We start from the raw sequence: 21,130 nt of genomic DNA on the forward strand, positions 1-21,130 counted from the left end.
CTGCAGCAGAGCACGGCGGGTCAGGCTGGCGTTGCCATGGTTACCACGCTGGATGCTGCAGAAAAGACCCTCGGAGACAGAGAATCACCAAGGCATGAGGAATGGGGAGTTGCTGGGTGGATGGGATGGCTGTTGCCACACAGAGAGACGGAGAGCCGCAGCCAATCACGGCCAAGCGTGTAACGATGTATAGATCGTTGCTGTATTTGGAGTTGCTGTATTTTTAATTTGCGGGTCAGGTTTAAGTATTTATTCAAGGGTTTGCGTGAACTCTAGAATGTTTTTTTTTTATCAATGGTAAAGGATGAGCAGGGTGAGTCAGATATTATACAGGAGACTGTGGCCTAAAGCAAAGGGTTAAATGCACACATAAGCCCTGTCACAATATCATCAGTCATATATCCCATTTATTCGCTGAGTTTATGACTCATAGTTTTCACAAGGAAGACAACAAAAAATAAAATAGAATAAATTAATTAACTAAAAAAACATTATCCAAGCAGGCATCACAAATACTACAAGCCATTGGGCTGTAATAAACTCAAATCATAGTGGTGGAAAAAGCATCGCTAAGAACCAAAGTCAAGTCCCAAAAGACACATTACGGGAACGATATTGTCTTTAGGGTAAATACTGCTTTATAAATCAATTAATTATGGAGGCCAATAACACTCACATATCATAGGATGAATCGCTGTCCAGTCCTCTAGTCTATCAGTCGGTATCAGATGGTCCCGGGAGCCGGTGGGCTCAAACAAGAAGTAATACTATACATGAATAAACTAATGTAAATACTATTTAAGCATTGATAATGAAAAAAAAAAAAGTAAAATACTAGTTAATCCCCGACAGGAGAGGTCCGAGTGGGTGGAAACAAGTGAGGGCGAGCATCTGCCGGGAGCTGCACTGGTGCTTGTGTGCCATGTCGTCCCCGCCCCTCCGGACGGGGGGAGGAGGGGGGGGCAAATTCACTGGCACACCCCTCCTATAATAAAGTGGCCCACAGCAGGTGACACACTGGTTAACAGCTGAAGCAGTGACGTAGCAAGACATAAACCTGTGAGGGGCGACCGGCCCCCTTTCGTCAAGTCACAAGTTTTTTTTAAATTGACGATATAGTATTGTAATATATATTTTATAATGACGTAATATTATAACAGAAATACCATACTGAGATCACTTTAATTGTATTTTTAAATATTTTTATATGTTCAAATATATTTTTTCCTTCATGCCCATACATTCCATCAGCACAGGACACGACGTATTAATTATTCAGACCCCATCACGTGTTGTGTAAACAAAGCCTTTGTGGTTGCAGATCGATTTTCCAGAGGGCCGCTCGTACGTTTACTGCAGGAAGGGGCTGAGATGATGAATGTCAATTGGTGGATTTCTCCTCGGGGACACACAACAGTAAGAATATAATCTAAACACTCTGTGGACGTGAATCTCATTCAGTATTCATGAAGCTGAGGATGGAGGATGCGGTAAAAGGGTTGGTCTGCGAATTGTCATTGGTTAATAAATACCAGCTGACCTTGTGAAGATGAGAAACTCTGAGGCACCCGCAGTGCCAAAAAGACAAGTTTGAATAAACTGATCATTTCTCTGGGGGGAAAAAAAAGATCCACCAGCTCAAGGACATACACGGCGTATTTCTACACACCTGTCGCTGCTCTGCTCCGGAAGCTTTCCTCTTGAAACCTGCCGAATCCTTCATCGGGTGCAGCCACAGGCTGTTCGGCCCGCGAGCCGAGGCAGCATCGCCGTGGCGGCGGCGGGGAAGACACAGCGTGGCTGAGCTGCGATTAAATTAGTCTCCGGGATTCCACTGACGGGATGCTTCAAGGTTGGGAGGAAGCCAGGTTTCAAAAGGCCGGGCTCATGAGGATGCAGTGTGGACTCGTGCCACAGAGGAATAAAACAAAAGAACAAACTAAAACTCCAGCTCTGAGTCTGATGGCGCAGCAATGAGACCTGAACCACAAAGACCTCGCCACACAAGCTGCATGATCCGAGGAATATTAAAACATCGGGTCTGAACGTGAGAGCTGGTGGTTTTAATGTTTTGGCTGCATGCTATGAAAATAATGAGGACGATGATCAGACCGGCAGGATCAGCACCTCGGAGAGCGCACCGTGGACCAACCTAATTGCTCCGGTGACGATTTCCCAGCAAATTTCTTTTAACTGTATATGGGATTTCAAATGACTCCATAAACGCGTGATTCTCCCAGAGCCCAGATTGCTTGTTTTGAGTCGCCAACAGTCCAAGTGTGCATTTTTTCCAAAAGGAATGCGTTGCTGAAGAGACGCTTTAATGTTTCACCTTCAAGGGCTTCAGATCCAGCAATCAAGCTTTAATTACATCTGCCACTAGAGAGAGAGAGAGAGAGAGAGAGCGCCCTCATGCCTTTTTTGTCACAAAGCTCTCATTTGGGCCATTTCTTTTCCTTATCTCCCTGGAATGCAGCGTAAAGACATTGAAAGCAGACGCTCCTCTCTCCGTTCGGGTCATCCAAGTGGTCACGCCACGCAGCTTTCCCCCCCCCCCTCCATCAGCCCCCCTGTTGTGGAACGAGGATATGAAAAAGATCAGCAGGGCGCTCTCTCTCATCTTCTCGTGTGCAGCATATTGCGTTTTGCTCGGCTCTGAAAGGAATTGGGTCACCACATGAAACATTCATATAAGATACGCTATGTGTAAATGGCTGACAGCTTAAGCCTTAAGTCAAGTAGCTCCCTCCCCAGCATGCATGGCCCAGTTGCTGGGTAGATCTCTGCATCTGACACACGTGGCTCATCTGCCTTCCGTAAACTAAAGCACATCATGGGATGTACCCCCCCACCGGAGGTTACTGGTTACTGCAAAACATGCAACAATTTGAGCGTATTAAAGCCCCCGAGGGGCTCAAAACAAAAGGGTAAACATGCAGAACAGCTATTAAAAGCCACAAGCGTCGTCGGCAGCTCCAATAGAAATGCGTCTAAAGAGAAAATGCAAAGTTGGCCGTAGATAATGTGCAAAACGAGCCACATGCTGTTCAGTCTTTGTGCAAAAAAAAAAGAACACCAGACTGGAAATGATAAGTCCTGATCTATTTGTGACATGTTGTTTAGAGAGACCGTTTTTAGGGGGAGGGGGATGCCGTGTATGTACAGTATAGGCCTGCTTGTGTGCAAAGGGGGAGGGGTAAGTACATTTTACCGTTTCTGTTTCTGTTGTCATCAAGTCGAGGCTGTTTATTCCTGCTCTTGCACATTGGCTTTTTTCCTTCTATCATGTTAAATACATCCAGTGACATGAGACAAAGCTAGCTCTGGGTTTAGCAGGGCACCATTAGCAATTTCCACAGTTTAATTTCAATTTCACCCTCAACATCACAGCCGTTCTTTCATTTATGGGTTATTTGTTACTTGTTGAAGCCTCCAAAATTATGGCGCCTAGTTTTGGCTATAATTCCAACCGCTCATTGAAATGATCTGAAACACGTGATCTGAAAACTCAAGCTGTGAATTCACTCACGGAAGAGCCGACTCCCTTTTTGCTGGTTCAACTGTGCAAAGAAGAAGGGATGAGGTTTAGTCAAAGAACAAAAAATACGGAACAAATACGGAATTTCGACTCGTGAGACTGACACTGTCTACATGACAGTGGCCTACATGCTGCCGTTCATGTGCTTTGGTGACATTGCTGGAGGGCGGTGTCATGTTTTGTCCTGTCTCTTTGCAGCTCCGTGGGATCGGCGGGGACAAGGGACGTCTCTGCGTAGTGCATAATGGGATGAGACATGAGTTGGCAATACTGTAATAATAAAAAAAGACAAGCTGGTTTTGAAGTAGCCGCGGTTCCACTGGCCAAGTAATAAAATAATAATCAATCCTGCACCAAATACTCAAGGGTAAAACTCTCACCGTCTCAGAGCGTCATTGCTGCAGTGCTAAACCTCAATCAGCAGCTCTTGACCCCATTTAGCAGCTATTTTTTTGGGCCGATACCCTAAAACAGAAGCTCTTCTGCGCTGTCATTGTCACTTTAAAGAAATATGTCTCAGCTCATTCCTTCCATCCATTCACTGACTTCCGCTTTTTCCACTTTGCTGGAGCCTATCCCTGAAAGGTAATTTGGAAATACTTTCATTTTGATAAAAGTAAAAGTCTGTCTCCTGGGATCGGGTCATCGAACCCCCTGCCGTCGACCTCCATCCAATCCACATTGCACCCATCCCTTATGGATCCCTCGGCGGGTGCTGAGTCCAACCGAGGTCACGCCTCGGCTCCACCTTTTCTGGATTCTCCCGGAAGAGCTGGAGGCAGTGTCTGGGGAGAGTCCGGAAATCCCTGCTCAGACAACCTGGGGCCGGATAAGCGGTGGAAGATGGATGAATGAAAGTAAAAAAAAACCAAAGCAATGGATTGGCGCAGGAGTGACGCAATGCACTCTGGGATGCTTGAGAAATTGCAATAAGGTCAGGTAGTTTCCTCTGAAGTGCTTCCTATATCAGGGTAATGTTTGAATGCACAAGGACTAAATACTAACTTGTAACTCAATCTGGTGTCGTACTTGGTAGGAGTGGCCCCTTCGAGTGTGATTCTAAACTGTAACGTGACATAAAGAGACTAAATCCACATTTGGAGGAATGTTAGGAGAACGGATGGCTCAAACACACGCGGGAGACTTTCTCGATTATTAACCTGAACAACAATATTTAATCATTTCTGTTTTGCGACCCAAACGCCTGCAAAACGAGCATCTTTCCAGCCTCGGCTGCACGAAATATTTGCCCGTCTACTGTTTGCTGCCGATTTTATCAGTTCCTCTCAACAAAAACCAGCCGTGTGCTGTGAAACAATGCCAACGAGACTGGACTGCATTAAAATACCAAGGCTGTGATCCAGAAAACCAAAACAATCAAATGGAAGCTGGGGAACTGCTGAGTCAGGTGATCACCACAGTGATTCGTTTATTCACAGTTATTAATCTAACATGATTGATTAGTGCAGCTGAAGTTTGATTCTAATCCATTAATTAGGCCTATCTTTAATGGCTATTAGTCACAGCTTGATAAAGCAACATCTGTGAATTCATCCCATTCAGGTGCATTTTTTCTAAATCCCTCCCGTCTCCTCTGCCAGCCGACTCTCCTTCCTGCCTGCCTCCAGCTTGCAGGCAGGTAAAGCACCTTCCTTATTGCCTCCCTGCTGTCTCTCACCCGATGAGCGTCCAACTTGGCTGCTACTCCGCACGCCTGCATTTGAATGCAGCGCGAGTTCCACCTTTGGACTGGAGTGTTTTTGGCTGTACTTGCTGTTCTGCGTCATCTCTAACAGAGCTACTGGTGTAGCCCGTCTTTGCTGAACAACCTGGTTGCTTATCATCAGCTCCAAATGAAACCACAGAGTCTATTTAAAAGGACGTCAATCTGCAGGGCAGCGTTTTGTTCTCTGGCTGACGTCAACCAGGCTGTCAGGTGGTTCGTTTTTGTCCTCGGGCTAAATCAGAGTCCTCGACCGCTCTGCCTGCTTCACGTGGCATCAAAACAGGCAGCACGAGAATCTGATTTGAGACAATTACACGAGTGTCAGCACAAATGACAAATTGTTTTACAGCTTTGGTTACAGCCACAGAGAAAATTCAACTTTTTTTCCCCAGTGTCACGATGGAAGAAGTTTCCGTTTATACACTAATCGTTTTGCAGAGCTAATTCTCTGTGGCATTGCCCAGCTGGATGCCGTGATTATGCCACCATCAGAGTCCTGCCACTCCTCCTTTCTCCCCTGAAATATGGATGATTGCGCAAGGATCAGAGTCACGGTGAAGTTGCCAAGGGTACAAAAGGGTTAGCATCAAACAGAGAGGATGGAGGCGTGCAGGAGGGCAGGCGGGCTTCTATAATGCTGCATTGCTTTTAAGCCCCGTCTGCCTGACGCTGCACAGGAAACGTCAGCTTTGGATCAAATTGGTTTTGGACGCTGTCTCTGAAATTAACAGTAGCTGTGAGAAAAGGATAAGACAGATTGCCTTAGAGTTACACATATGACAACACTGTTATGTAATCATGACAACCATGACAACCATGACAACCATGACAACGTGGCGAATTGAAACCACGGGTGGAGTGTTGGAGTGCTCGAGATCGGCCTTGGTCTCAAGACCATCTTGGTCTCGTCTCGGTCTCGGGACGGGGTGGACTCTGGGTTTTTGTTCGAGGCCGGCCGAAACCGAGCCCGAGACCCGGACTGCTGCGATAACTTGGGTGTGATCTCACCCATATCCGCCGTCGGCAGGACAACTTGAAGATCCTTTCTGCAGCATTGCTTTGGGCCTCGTATCTACATACAGCCAGATCCTGTGAAATTGATCTGACGTTCAAACGGACTCCACAGCATCATGAAAATAGAGTTGTAGTGCAGCATGTGCACAACAATATGAAGATTCCAAGCACTGCAACCACAATAAACCTGCATTGTGCTGCAACGGGACGCTAGGATTCAGTATCCGAGCCGGTGTTTGCACAGATGTCACAGCTACACAGAGTCAGCTTCTCTGTTCAACTCGTCACTTATTCTGCTGCCACGCTGTCACACGGGGGCGCGCACCGGCGATGACAGCGAGCAAACATCGAGGGCCTGCAATTTAAAACAAGCAACTCATCGCTCAACTCTTGCATCAACAAGGGGGCCGAACGATATATCGTTTCAGTATCAGCAGCGCAATATACCCCCCCCCCCCCCCCCCCGAGCTGGAGCCACATTCGCGGGACAACTTGTACCCAAGTAAGGCAGGTAAACTTCAGGCTGCAACTTTTTTCACCATGTGACTTGAGGAATTCTCTTTTTCCATGACGGATTTACATTTGTAGATCAGTCAATTCATTCATATATATAAAACAGATTCATTTATTTTTACTGTGTCAATTTTTCCCCAGCCCTGATATAAACGCAATTGTAAAAACAGTTTATCTCAGTGAAGGTTCCCATGCAGTAGAAATGTCTCGCAAATAAACAAAATTCACAGCTGCAGTGACATTTCACTTTGAAAGGCTGGCTGCTGTACATCACCGAGTGTACCGGGGGAAAAAACAGAAAAAACCAAGGACCAGTGCATGGAGAAGACAAACACCATGTCAGTTCACAGTTCGACAGCCAAGTGCTGCCTCCTACCATTTGGATCGCCATGGAAACAGCCAAATACACAGCCAGCGCTCCCATCAGCTTCGACTCAAAATGCTGCAGTCCATGTGAAACGGCATGAAGTTGTACATTCTGTCCTTCTGCACAAACAATATTTCAAATATCACAAATTAAATAGAAACAATCTGTGATTCTCTTCATCGCATTCATGAAAATCCGGTGATGTCAGCCACAACCTGATGAAAAGGGAGTCCTGCGTGGGAGAGGAGTGGGAGATATGATGTGGGCTCGTGTGAGTCTGGAAATGATCAAAATGAGAAAATCAATGCATTCTTCCTGAAGGTAAAAACGAATCCGACTGAAATAGACCTGAGGGAGGGGGGGGGGGGTCTCTTGTTGCATCAAAATGTCTTCATCACATATAATATTGAAAATGACATTATTACAGCAGTAATAATTAACGCGTAAGGCCCATAGTACAGCAGTGAGTACATGTTGGGGGTTGTAAATGACGCACGTCGACAACACCACCTACGTTTGTTGCATACAAATTCAACGGGATCACCGCGGACACAAGGGGGCTGCAGGCGAGCCCCCCCCCCCCCCCCTACGCCGTGATCCTATCCGGCCACCGCCGCTCAAAAGCGCAAAGTCCTGAGCAAATGCCAGATGTCCAACATGCGTTGTGCGTCCCCGCTCCTCTCTTTTTTTTTTTCCTCACCTGCTCTGTGCGCTTCACCCAAGCGGACTTCGGTGATGCTACTCGGGTCACTCTGAGATCTCCCCCGCTGCAACACGCAATCCTCATCGAGCCCGTCCGACGATGCCATAATAAATAAATAAAAGAGGACAAATGCAGGAGTGAAAAGCGTAACCACCGTCAGCAAAGGTCACCGGCAGCAAGTGGTGGGGCAGCAGATTTAATGCGGATGGACTCCCGGTCCCCGATAAGGCGCATTGCATGGGAAACCCATTACGCGCTCAGCATCACGCCTCCTTCGGGTGCTGCGCGTAAAACAGTTTTGTGCATATAAATAAATAAATAAACATTCTTAGTGTTAAAAAAAAAGATAACTATCACAAACGCGCTCTGGATTATTAATGTGTGTTTCAATAAACTAAAAGCTAAAATCAATACAGAAACATTTGACATTGTGACTTACTTAATTATCTTTATTACATTTTGGCAAAAAAAAAAAAAAAAACTGAGCTGAAGGAATTTGCTTTTACCGGACTGTGCGGATAAAAATGTTCTGGGTATTGTAAAGGTAAATTTCAAATATCCCACTGCCTCTGAAGGCAGCATGGGATTCATGGTTCTTGGTTGGCACTAAACGAGAACTTTCACACCACATTCACATTCCACAATGAATCCTTTTTGGTACTTCTGTCAGAATACAGGAGAAATGTTTTTAAATAAGGTTCTGTAAAAAAAAATCTAATTTCTTTCCACGGGGAGGCAGCAATGCAGTTTGGCGCATATCGGCTGCCGTAATGCCCAAAAGAGACGAAGAAGAAGAAAAAGAAGGCGAACAGGAAGGAAGAAGAAGAAGAAGTTGTCCAACATGGAGGATAAAGAGACGGACGGTGCTGCCAGTGCTTTAGTAGATAACAACGTTTATCCGGCGGGCTCCGTTTCAGCTGAACCGCCTGACGATGAAGACTCGGGAAGTCCCCGAACACGAGAAGACCTGGACCTGAGGAGCGCGCTGGTCACCAGCGTTCTGACCCTCGAGAAGCTCGACGTAGACCTGTACAGGTAACCTACGTCTGTTTTAATATTATTTTCATTCGTTCTTCATTTCTTTTAAAAGCCTCGGCGACTTTGATTTACTGTAGTTTTCAAAATGGAAAGCCTGGATTTCTTTTACCTCTGTGTGACCCATGCTGGACCGTTCTCCCGAGGCATGGCCTCCCCGTTTACTCTTTACTATCTGACATTATTGATAATGTCTAAATACGCTTCACCAAGATCATTCCTGGAATTATTGGTGAATTTGAGTTACAATCAGAGGTTGTAAAGTTTGCCGAATAAACAGAACGGGACTGGGTTCCGCACCTGAACATTGTCGTTCTGTCTGTCTCCAGAGGAACGCACCACTGGGTTCCCCGTTCCCAGCGTCTCTTCGGGGGACAAATAGTCGGTCAGGCTCTCGTAGCTGCAGCCAAATCTGTCAGCGATAATCTGTACGTCCATTCCCTCCACTGCTACTTTGTACGAGTAGGTAAGATCATAAAAAAAGAGGTATAAGGTTAATCCAAAATGATGATATTCCACTTCTTTAATGGAATTATGTGAACTAAAGGAGATGCGTTGCAGTTTGGGTAGAATAAAAATCACCTTTCAACCCTCTTCAGCAGAATAACTTGATTTAGCAGGCGACGGTCGGTTTCCGTTCCCCACGGCGGTCTGTCGTGTGCTTTCAGGGGATCCTAAGATTCCGGTCCTGTATCAGGTGGAACGCACGAGGGACGGTCGCAGCTTCACCGTCCGCTCTGTGAAGGCGATCCAGCACGGACATCCCATCCTGATCTGCCAAGTGTCCTTCCATATGCTGCAGGAGAGTCCCCTGCGGCACCAGTTCGCCATGCCGGCGGTCCCGCAGCCGGAAGAACTCCTCAACGTAGAGGAGCTCATTCATCTTTATCTCAGGTGATGTCGTTTGAAACATGGAGTCACAGCAGGAAGCCCCAGAATGATAGAAGCACTGTAGTGCTCTTAAACGTGGCTCCAGTGGTTGTAGCTTGTGATTTGAGCAGGGGAGAACCAAAAAAAACATGTTTGTTTTTGTTTCCTACAGTAAACCGGACCTAACGGAGAAGTTGAAGCAAGGCCTCAACAAACTGCTCGCCGAGGAGGTCCCCATCGAGCTGAAGCCAGTCAACCCGCCGTTCTTTTCCAGACGCGCTGCTCCTGAGCCGAAGCAAATGTTCTGGGTGCGAGCGAGAGGCTATATCGGTAAAATGGGCAGCGGGCAGTTATTAATAAAAAAAAAAAAAAGCCATTTAAAACTGTGGCTCTTGAAATTAGGATAGAACATATCCAACAACAAAACTCAAGTTTTCTAAAAAAAAAAAAATACTTCAAATACAGCATAAGCAAAATATAACATTTATGATGCAATCTCAGAGCGGCAATTGTTTTTTGTAATTTCTGTGCTCGTGTAGGTGAAGGCAGCATGAAGCTGCATTGTTGCGTTGCCGCTTATGTGTCGGACTACGCGTTCCTGGGCACGGCGCTGCTGCCTTATCCCGGCTATCGGTCCAAGTTCGTCGCCTCCTTGGACCACGCCATGTGGTTCCACAACACGTTCCGCAGCGATGAGTGGATGCTGTACGAGTGCGAGAGCCCGTGGGCAGGTCAGTGTCGGTCACTTGTATATTGTCCCTGTTTTAAATAAACTCAAACTTCCTGTCTGCTGTATAGCATTTGCTCCACCTACAGGAAGGTAGAGACCCATAATCCACATTTACTGTTTTCTAAAATGTAATTGTCATGCCCTGCATTTTTACGTATAATTTTTCATTTATCCTTTCTGTATCTGCAGCAAGAAAATGCAGCATCACTTATTACATTATGCACATGAAATTATTTAGTTAGTTTAGTTATTTTATAACCTTTATTTTACAAGGGAAAGTCTAATTGAGATTTTTTTTTTTTTATCACATTTTCAAGATCATCCTGGCGAGGACGGACAAATTTTTATAGATATTCCAGTTACTTTTCTGTTAGCTCTGTATTACTGTAGGTACAGCCGCCCTTTATCCGTACGCGCATCTGTTTTGTGTACCGACCTAACATGTAGTTTGCGTTGTGTCCCACAGGGGGCAGCAGAGGACTGGTTCAAGGCCGACTGTGGCGGAGAGATGGCGTGTTGGCTGTCTCGTGTTGTCAGGAGGGCGTCCTGAGACTAACACCTGCGTCAAAAGAAAAACCCAGCAAATTATAAGGAAATTACTAATTTATTTACAATTTAAATTATTTGATCTTTAAACATAAAATTGTTAATAAAATGAAGAATCTGGTTGTTCCTTTATAATGTTCTAAAAATGAAATTAATTATTTTTTGAATATTGCTGTAACATGAAATAACATTCTGTTATATAATATGCTCTGATATAAGATTCATAAGAATGAAGGAATATAACTAACAAAAAATAAATGTAGTAATCTGTTGCAGACTTCAACATCCATTGTTTCTTTATTCGTTTCAGTCCATAACCATAAAACTGACATTTATCTGTTACATCTTTGTTCAGTAAGTAACAGAAAAGTTAAGAATTTATTGTGTGAGAAGTTAAAGAATTGATAAAGTATGGCTACCATATAGGTTATTTTTTTTAACTAATAAAGTTAGAGATTTAATTTAAGATGCTTCACAGGTTTTGCCCAACTAACCATTATTTTAAAAAGCTTAAAAGGGATATTGATCTGAACTGTACCTTTTGTGGTGATTAAAGAGGAACACTAAACTGCCCAGATATATTGCAGAATTTATTTATCCCGATTTTGAATTAAAGTGGGAAAATATACGTTTGGTTTTGTCAGCCATGATAAAAACCTCAGTTCTATTTAATCAATTGGATTATTATTTCAACCATTGCATTCATATATCAAAATTCCTAAATAAAAAAACTGCTTTTTATTTATCTCTATCAATGTGAAACATTACATCTCCATTTCCTGCTCGGTAAATAAAGGCCATTAGAATACTTTTGCGCAATTTATTGATTTCTTTATCTTGTATTTGTCGTCATTAAGTTATTGTTTTGTATAGACAAGATTGTTTTTGTTGTGTACTGTTCATGTTTGCAATCAATAAAATTAAAAACAAAACAAAGGTTTTGGCGTGTCCGCGCTGTATGTCGTCCGGGTGCAAACATCGATTTATTTTAAATGTTCCGTTGACATAACTTTTTTTTTTAATCGATTTAATCTCTAAATTTATTCAAAACTGTAAAATACAAAACCAGAAACGTTGTACGTATCTACATTTTCGCCAAATACTACTTCCATTGCCGCCTTTCAGCTAGCTTGTTGTGAGGTTAGCGCCTTCGCTGTAACTTTTCTCCCGTCATGCATCGGTGCTGAGAAAGCTTCAGCGGTAACTCGGGAAACGCTAAAACATCAGCGCAGCTTCCTGTGTGGGATCGAACGTTCTAAATGCCGTTTCGTCCTGTATCGTCAAATTGATAGAACAGAAACATTTGTGTTGGACATTGATGGAACAGCTTCGAGCGTCAGTTAGCTATTAGCTGCTAAGTCGCAACATTTTCCCACTGCGAATGATGGTCCTTCGCTGTGTGTCACTTTGATTTACCGCCGGGTAGACGATGGAGAACGAACAGAACAACACGGTCGTCTTCAACTGTTCAAAAAGAGAGCTCTTTTCCACCAACAACGGATTCAAATCTATGCAGAAAAGACTGAGAGCGCAATGGAGAATCCAAAGGTGAGACTCTCGCCACGACTTTCTTTAACTGCTGAGAAACGAGCTGCCAAATGAACGCCTCTGTCCTGCAGCATGAAAGAGGAGCTGTCTGCGGAGAGGCTGAAGAGTGTCAAGTTGTGGATAACTGCGGGGCCGAGGGAGAAGTTCACAGCATCAGAGGTGACGCGCGTTAAAAAGAGGACGTGGTGGAAATGACCGGCTTTAAAAGCTGCAGCTGCTACTGAGGTTTTACATTCCGTTTACTCCTGATCGTTGCAGCTTGAGGTGCTGAAGCACTACCTGGATGCGGGAGGAAATGTCCTGGTCCTGCTCGGCGAAGGAGGAGAAAGTAAATACGACACCAATATCAACTTTCTCCTGGAGGAATTTGGAATAATGGTCAACAATGGTGCGCAATGGAATTTGCTCCGATGGGAGGGCACCAATCGGTTCTGGATTTGTTTTTGTTTACGGTTGTTAAGCGTTCTTGTGTTCTGCAGATGCTGTCGCGAGGAACGTGTACTACAAATACTTCCACCCGAAGGAGGCTCTTGTGTCTGATGGCGTATTAAACAGGTTTGAGTTTGCGTTTTTCTTTTTCCCCCCCCTCTCTCTCTCTCTCTCTCTCTCTCTCAACGCACCCATTTGAAATTGCTTATTTGTAATTTAAATGGATCAATTTCGAAGCAAATGTCCCGATTGTCTAGAGAGATTAGTCGGGCTGCTGGAAAACTGGTGACGGGAATCATCGAAGACGAGCGCGGTGGAAATAACGCGCAGTAAGTGACGCCGTCTCCATTCTCTGCTTCCGTGTTCAGTAATGTTCCGCAGCAGGTTTGAATGCGAGCCTTCGGGCTCTGATTCGTGCAGGGCTCTAACGTTCGTGTACCCGTACGGCGCCACGCTGAGCGTGATCAAGCCCGCTGTGCCGGTTCTGTCGACCGGCTCCGTCTGCTTCCCCCTCAACAGGCCCGTCCTGGCCTTCCATCAAGGAAAGGTCAGACACGCCTCGTCTTTTCGCGCCCGTTGCCGTTCCGTATAGCGTTGTGCAGTGACGTTTTATGCGTTACGAAGGAATCCGGGAAACTGGCAGTGTTGGCTTCCTGTCACATGTTCAGCGACCAATACATAGACAAAGAGGAGAACAGCAAGATCATGGTGAGTCCAGTTTATAGCTAAATGTCGGCTTGATCTGGAATGAGAAGAGACTTTTATTCTACTTGCACTTTCCAGGACGTCGTTTTCCAGTGGCTCTTGTCCGATAACATTCAGCTGAATCAGATCGATGCCGAAGATCCAGAGGTGAGGAAGACGACGCGGGGAATGGCACGGCTGACTTTCACACGATCTGGCGTCCATCGTGTCTCTTCTCTACCTAGATCACGGACTACACCATGCTGCCGGACATAGGCTACTTGTCAGAACAGCAGAGAGTGTGCCTGCAGGAGGGGGAAGAAATCCCGAGAGACTTCACGCCGCTCTTTGATACGTCGCTGTTCAATTTGTCGACAGACTCTTACCTCCAAGTGCTCGGGTAAGAACGCAAAATGCACCCGTGTCCCGTCACTAGTCGTGTTCTGGAGTATAAAAAAATTTAACTGTCGCCTGCAGTTCTTACAAGCAGCTCAATGTGAAAGACGAGCCGCTCCAGCTTATCATGCCGCAGTTCGAGACCCCCCTGCCTCCACTCCAGCCTGCTGTAAGTTTCGGGCCCTACATTCCCGTCTCAGTCCCCGCACGGGGTTGCTGGAGTCTTTTGAAAGTGCAACGCTGAGCTTGTTTTGCCTTTTCAGGTTTTCCCTCCCGCATTGCGCGATCTGCCGCCGCCCATGCTCGATCTGTTCGATCTGGATGAAACGTTCTCCTCGGAGGAAGTGCGCCTGGCGCAGCTCACGAACAAATGTACGCTTTGTCCTTTCCTAGCCTAAATGCTTAATATCAAGGCTCCTCGTGTGATAAAACCTCTCATTTCTCGCATCCCCAGGCACAGACGACGATCTCGAATTCTACGTGCGGAAATGCGGGGAAATTCTGGGCGTGACTCCGAAGCTGGATAAAGAGCAGAGGGACGCCAAACACATTTTGGAACACATTTTCTTCCAGGTCGTCGAGTTCAAGAAAATGGCCTTTACCCCCACGCAGGAGCCGAACGTCGGCACAGAAGCGATCATCACGCCACCGGAGTCTTGAAATGCATTTAAAGTTTTCCACCTCTGCCTTTTTAACTCTAAACTGCTGCACTGTTATAGTTACCCGTTGTATCAGAAGCATTTGTAAAATTGGCTGACGCAAGTAGTAATTTATTCAGTTTTAACAAACATTGAAGGAACAAGTTCTCTGCATTAATCCCCAAACAACACATTCCAGGAAACAACTTCAAAATGATTTTAATTTTTCCAACTGAAACTTTAACATTCTAAAATCCATGGTGATGCTTCTTCTACAGCTCAGATTTATTTCTCCATCGCTGGTCCAGAGGGACGTTTACGGCTTCAGTTCCTTCAGGGAGAAACTCCAGCTGGTGACCGTTGCGTGGACTGGAGTTTCGGACTCCACGCTTGCTCCAGAGTGCTCAACTCCGTCCCTAATTTGGGGCTGTTACTCTCCGCATTGATCAAAGACAAATCCCATGGCATTTGAGTGGCAGCGAGATCGTTGTTTAGCTGGTCGAAACAAGCCGCCTTTTTTTGCTTTTGAAGGAGCATTTGGGGAGTGGAGAACCTTCCCACTGAAGGCACAGTCAGGTGACCGCTGTCGGGTTCTGGAGCATTCAAGTTGCTCGCTGCAAAACCCTGAGAGGGAGAATTGGTGTCCAGCGACGAGCAGAAAGAAGCCCAGATGGGAAGCCTGCCATCCGATCCGTCGGCCGCTGCGTCATTCGATGCTCTTGACGTAGAATTTTGCTCCAGGGACAAAGCAGACAGCAAACTTTGCTCTTCAAAAAACTTTTTGTCAAGTTCCGATGGACTCGAAAAATCAAAGCTTTTTGTATCTAAAAGGAAAATTGCAAATCCTGTAAATCATATGATTTGATCAGAATAAAATGAATAAATAACGTGAGAATAAATTACATTGCCTTACTGTTATTGTCCAAAGCTTTCTCCATTGCTTCCTCTGGCGAATGAGGAGCAGACGATCCCCAGGTGGCTTTTAAATTGTTGAAGCTGCTGGTTAATTGACTCACCTGGATTCGATCACACAAGGTCATCAGTCTGGTAGGTGGGGAGCACTTAAAAATGTCCAATTTCGATTCTGCATATTACGATGTTCCTCATGAAATTAAATGCTATTTAATATTATTATTAAACTGCACTAAAAAAAATGTAGTGCAGGGATGAAACAGCAATAATGTACATTAGCTTTTTTCTTTTATCATGTTAAAGAAATCATGGGATATAGAAACAATTCAAAAGTGGTCAAAGTTTTAATTGCCATTTTATTTTGTCTTCATAAAATTATTTGTTACTCTATTATGAAACTATATAGTTACGATTGGTATTTCAAGTTTGTCCGGTTTCGGGCAGAAAAAATAAAACATTCTTAAAACTCACACCGGAAGTTTGGGGAATGGATTCATGGTTGCGCCTTTATTCTACGCGCACACCCACTGCGCATTACGTCACCATCTGGGTTTGACGAGAGAGAAGGGCGCGAGATAGAAATCCAGTCGCGCGGACGACCCTGGCGCTCCGCTCCAGCTGGTTACAGACCATAATCTCATCCGGCTAAACAGCAGCGAGCTTCCATCTTCCATCCGCCCGCTTCAGAGAGACGAACCCGCACAGCGAATAACGGCATAAAACCGAATACGCGTTTACATGACGCGCGAGAGCGGGACGTATCGGCGGTAAACAACAGAAATAAGCGGAAATGACTTGGAGGCCGCGCGGGTAAGGCGTCGATCTTTGTCATCTGAGTAGTAGCATTAGCAACATTTCGTATTTTAGCACTGTCAGACACAAGGGAATGATGCTAGTGATGCTAGTAATGCTAGTTTGAGTGGAGACCCCTTCACGGTCCTGTCCGTACCGCCCTTTTCCGGACTATCGGCTCGAATCGGTTTCAGTGTGAAACTAACGTCACTCTCTTCAACTGACAGTCGTTTATATTCGATACGCGGAAGAGATGGTGCGTTCACGGTCGGCCTCGTTGCTTTGTGTCTCAGTGAGGGTGGCGAGGAGGCCATGCATCAGGACACCGACTCTGATGTGGCGGAGCAGAGAGACGGTGGAAAGCTGAAGGTGAAATGGACGCAGGAAGATGTGAGTGGCAGGACTGAGACTCGCTCCAGCCATTTTGGTTTTATTTTCAAATGACTTCTGACGCCCTTCAATCCAGTGACGTTCCCGGAGGTCGATAAAGTTTTTTTTTTGTATTTTTTTTTTTTACAGGATGACATGCTGAAGGTGCTGGTGCAAAAGCAGGGAACCAATGATTGGAAAAATATCGCCGGCTATATACCCGTGAGTTCTATACGTTCTGTTGTTGTTGTTGTTGTTCAGACGAATAATTGAAGGGAATCACTGTCTGGAAACGCTCTTCTGTGGGGTGTAACGTGGTTAAGTAAGAGTGGGTAGTAAACAGTCGTGGTAGTGTAGTGTTTATTTTTACTTTTGCACGGCCGTCGCACAACTTTACTGTTTATCATATTTATATTTAGTTCAGACTGCCTGCTGAACCAAAATATCCTGTGATCATACAATAAACAACAACAACTAACTTTCCGTTCCGCTTATCACGCCTTCTCCCAATGACTCTCTTTTAGCGACTTTATGTCGACGGAAATCCATGTTTAGTATTTTTGAACCGTTCTATCCTTCTTCATCACATCAGAATCACACTGAGCACCAGTGTCAACACCGCTGGCATAAGATCCTGGATCCAGAGCTGATTAAAGGCCCGTGGACCAGAGAGGAGGACGAGAAGGTTGGTAGCACGTCAGCGTGTACTCGTTGCAGTTAATCAGAACGAGAGATCATTTTGACTCCGTCCTCCTCAGGTTATAGAGCTTGTCGGTCTCTACGGCAACAAACAGTGGGCGATGGTAGCCAAGCATCTGAGGGGCCGGCTGGGGAAGCAGTGCAGAGAGCGCTGGCACAACCACCTCAATCCCAACGTGAAGAAGTCATCCTGGACCGCCGAAGAGGACCTCGTCATCTACAAGGCGCACCGCCTGATCGGAAACCGCTGGGCTGAGATCGCCAAGCTGCTCCCCGGAAGGTAGATGCGGCTTTTGCCTTGCGTTCGGCTCAGTGGGGGGGGTGCTCGTTTCTGAAGGACTCGCGTTACGATTCTGATCCAAAGGACGGATAACGCAGTGAAGAACCACTGGAATTCAGCCATCAAACGCAAGTTGGAAGTGGGCTTCTATGCCGGGGAGGTCATCAGGCCGGGTGACCTGGAGGAGCTGCTGGAGCGTGTGAGAGAGGTCATGCAGGTGGGGCCGCCCTTACGCCGTGTTCCGTCTTTGAGACGCGCTACGTTGTGCGAATGGCAGTGAGGATGATGCCGTCTCATTCCGTAGATTCCGGGTTGCTCTCAAACTGGCGCAGACGGAAACGCGGAGCAGACGGACGGCCCCCCGGTGAGCAGCCGGTCAGGCTGGCGGTGAACGAAATGCCGCTTTTATGCAGCTCCTGTAATCGTGTTTTTACCGTTTCCACAAGATGCAGGAACCGTCGGATTCAGCCTCCGTTAAAGTTGAGCCCGGCGAACCGGGACCCTCAAGGATGGCGACGCCTCCGAAGGGCGGGTTGAGCCCCAAAACTGAACCGGACACGCCCACGGGGGAAACGAGCTGTTCCGGCTGGGCGGTGGACAGCTCTGGCTTCCTCTCTCCTACCGGGCCGGCGCTGAAGGAAGTGCTGGACATGGTGGACGGGGTAGGTATTCCCGAGGTGAAGGGGCGTGTCCCGGCAGGCAAGCGTTTCGCTGCAGCGTCTCCCTCTGCCGTCAGGACCTCGACGGCTGGTGCAACCTAGCAGCCTTCGACCTGCCTGTGGACAGTCCAAGCCCGGAGCGGCACCAGTTCCGCCTGGAGGGCAGCGCCTTGCAGGAGTTGAGCAAAAGCAGCAAGGGGGAGCTCATCCCCATCTCTCCGGGAGGGGCCACGCCCCCCTCCATCCTGAAGCACCGGAGTCGGAGATGCATCGCCTTGTCTCCGGACGCTAGTAACTCCATGACGCCGAAGAGCACGCCCGTCAAGATCTTGCCCTTCTCTCCATCGCAGGTGAGTCGTTTAAATGCTGCGACGCCGACTTCGGCGCCGCCCGTGCGCGAGGAGGTCCGATAACTGACCCGTGTTGGTTCCAGTTCCTCAACATGTGGACCAAGCAGGACACTCATGACCTGGAAAACCCGTCCCTCACGTCCACGCCGGTGTGCAGCCAGAAAGCCATCGTGACGACGCCGCTACAGCGGGACAAGTCCCCGCTTACTCAAAAGGAAAACTCAGCGTGAGTGTTCTGGATCCAGTCCTGGGTTCTGATTGGTCGCCGTTCCCGGCTCTCTCAGAATTCCTGCGTTCATTCAGCCACTGGTTGTTTTTGAGTCAATAAAGGTTGTCAAATAGACATTGATTTAGATATTTGAATGTCGCTGCTTTCCTTTTAGTTTCGTTACACCGAACCGCAAGTCTGAGTTCTGTTCGACCCCACGAACGCCAACGCCATTCAAGAGCGCCATGGAGAAGTACGGTCCTCTTCAGCCTCTGGTGAGCATCGCAGACTACCAGCGAATCCAGCCGTCCAGAATGATTCAAATCTCAGCGTGTGTGCGTTTGTGTGTGTGTGTGTGTGTGTGTGTGTGTGTGTGTCAATTTAGCCTCAGACTCCGAACCTGGAAGACGACATAAACGAGGTCATCCTGAGAGAGTCTGGGATTAACTTTGCCGTCGTCCGCTCGACTCCACCCGAGCAAAGACGCAAAACGATGGTAACCGCGACGCAAATCCAACACGCTGCGCAAATCGTTCTCGTCTAGCAGCACCCGGTGAAGCTGTTCGATGTTGATAGAAAACATTCGGATCAGTGCATTTTCAGGGAAACTACAAAAATAAATCCCCACAGAGGTTATAATAAAATGCAGTCGTGTTTAACACGAGCTGCATTCAAAATAATGAATGGTATGAGCCGTGTGATTTCCCTCATTTATTATGCGTCTATTATAATCTTCGTTGCGTCACTCCATGATCTTTTTTGTTGTTGCAGTAGTGTATCTTGCAAACTACACACAGGCTACATTAAATATGTGTTACCCATAATGAGATTTCTGTGTTTGATTTCTAATTAGCATCGTTTTCCTCTGAAGAAAGTGCGGAAGTCTTTGGCCCTAGATGTGATGGACTGCCAGGTGATCCCGAAATCCCGACGTAAATCAGTCAAAGCTGAGCTTAAGGTAAAAGAAAATATCAAAATGTTGAAATTCTGGCTCAGCCCCTGTCAGGATTTTACACATCGTAATTGTTTTTGATCCTCTTTTCTTCCCATAGGATGAACCTGTGATAGTTTCCATCAGCACTTCGCCATTTCGCAGTCAACAGCAGGAAAATATTTTGGATCAGGGCTTCCTCTTGGGGCCAACTGAGAGAAGCATATTTCCTAACGCTCTTCCTCCAGTTACGGCAAGTTCCAGAAACGTCCTCAATGGGGACATATTTTATTTGTTTGCTTTGCTGTTCTACCTTAACTCAATGCTGCTGCGATTTCTTTTTTTTCTTCAGATGTCAAAAGAATGGGAGACGGTTGTTTGTGGACAAACTAAAGACCAACTCATAATGACGGAGAAAGCGAGACGATGCCTCCGCTCGTTCAAGTCCCACGCTCCCCGGGCTCTGATCCTATCGTGAAACGCCAACACATCACGCAAATTCAACTTCATGTTGCTACCCCCCCCTTTACTTTTTACTCCTGTACTTTGTGGTGGAGAAAAGAACAATGTGTGCGTAGGTTTAGGACAATTTGTGAAGCAGGAATTAGCAGTTAAGCCTGACCAGTCATTTGAGAGGGGATGGTGTTTTTACCAGCAACTTGGTGCGAAGATTGCTTTTTCATTGTATTGTTACTTCAAGATGTTAAAAAAAAAAAAAAAAAAAGCAATGAAAAACCACCACTATATATTATTGCTATTGCTGAAAAGGCATGGTTTTACATTGTAAAATGTGGCTGTGACAGTTTTTAAAATTTGAAGAGTACAATCAGGTTACACCTCTAGATCGGAAGCTCCGTTGTATAACTTGAACATAGAGTGAAATCAGTCGACATGTAGGTGAAAATGTAGGCTCACGTTTTTTCCTTCTCTAGGATCTATAGATTTATGACGTAGAACTGATGTCACGTCAAAAGTGAGGGCCACAGATGGCTTAAATCCAAGCGACCTCCATACATTAGAATTCTTCTAAGTGACATTACGGAGATCCAACAAAGTGATAAATGAACTGGGGAAATTTTAAACTGAGATTGAGTTGTAATGAAGACACGGAAGCTGTGGCAGCTTTGTAAATATTGACCGTTGAGTATTTTAACTTGATTGAAAAACATTTTGTGAAAGGAAAAAGAATTTCA

At 46.0% G+C, this 21,130-nt stretch overlaps 4 protein-coding genes across 4 annotated transcripts in view; 3 read left to right on the top strand and 1 right to left on the bottom strand.

The window, feature by feature from the left end:
* The window catches only part of phactr3b (phosphatase and actin regulator 3b), a 26,557-nt gene extending 18,590 nt beyond the window's left edge, over window positions 1-7,967 (bottom strand). The window contains exon 1 of the mRNA XM_068742735.1: window positions 7,859-7,967. Coding sequence (XP_068598836.1) covers window positions 7,859-7,967 — 109 coding nt within the window. The remainder of the gene's footprint in view (window positions 1-7,858) is intronic.
* Window positions 7,968-8,702: 735 nt separating this feature from the next.
* Window positions 8,703-11,771, top strand: acot8 (acyl-CoA thioesterase 8). The gene is made up of 6 exons (XM_068742808.1): window positions 8,703-8,896; window positions 9,226-9,362; window positions 9,565-9,790; window positions 9,939-10,096; window positions 10,306-10,497; window positions 10,963-11,771. Exons 1-6 carry the CDS (start codon window positions 8,703-8,705, stop codon window positions 11,085-11,087), a joined length of 1,032 nt encoding a protein of 343 aa, XP_068598909.1. The 3' UTR covers window positions 11,088-11,771.
* A 487-nt stretch (window positions 11,772-12,258) lies between these two features.
* On the top strand, window positions 12,259-15,451 carry ift52 (intraflagellar transport 52 homolog (Chlamydomonas)). The gene is made up of 12 exons (XM_068742719.1): window positions 12,259-12,590; window positions 12,662-12,749; window positions 12,849-12,978; window positions 13,070-13,145; window positions 13,277-13,348; window positions 13,440-13,566; window positions 13,644-13,727; window positions 13,803-13,871; window positions 13,949-14,103; window positions 14,181-14,268; window positions 14,363-14,471; window positions 14,554-15,451. Exons 1-12 carry the CDS (start codon window positions 12,472-12,474, stop codon window positions 14,757-14,759), a joined length of 1,323 nt encoding a protein of 440 aa, XP_068598820.1. The 5' UTR covers window positions 12,259-12,471; the 3' UTR covers window positions 14,760-15,451.
* Window positions 15,452-16,427: 976 nt separating this feature from the next.
* Window positions 16,428-20,415, top strand: mybl2b (v-myb avian myeloblastosis viral oncogene homolog-like 2b). The gene is made up of 15 exons (XM_068742833.1): window positions 16,428-16,459; window positions 16,735-16,831; window positions 16,961-17,032; window positions 17,403-17,495; window positions 17,569-17,789; window positions 17,874-18,006; window positions 18,094-18,153; window positions 18,236-18,451; window positions 18,526-18,798; window positions 18,882-19,024; window positions 19,182-19,281; window positions 19,392-19,502; window positions 19,860-19,964; window positions 20,059-20,190; window positions 20,290-20,415. Exons 1-15 carry the CDS (start codon window positions 16,440-16,442, stop codon window positions 20,413-20,415), a joined length of 1,902 nt encoding a protein of 633 aa, XP_068598934.1. The 5' UTR covers window positions 16,428-16,439.
* Window positions 20,416-21,130: the final 715 nt, after the last annotated feature.

The sequence above is a fragment of the Brachionichthys hirsutus genome, chromosome 8, assembly GCF_040956055.1.
Source record: "Brachionichthys hirsutus isolate HB-005 chromosome 8, CSIRO-AGI_Bhir_v1, whole genome shotgun sequence".
Taxonomy (NCBI): Eukaryota; Metazoa; Chordata; class Actinopteri; order Lophiiformes; family Brachionichthyidae; genus Brachionichthys; species Brachionichthys hirsutus.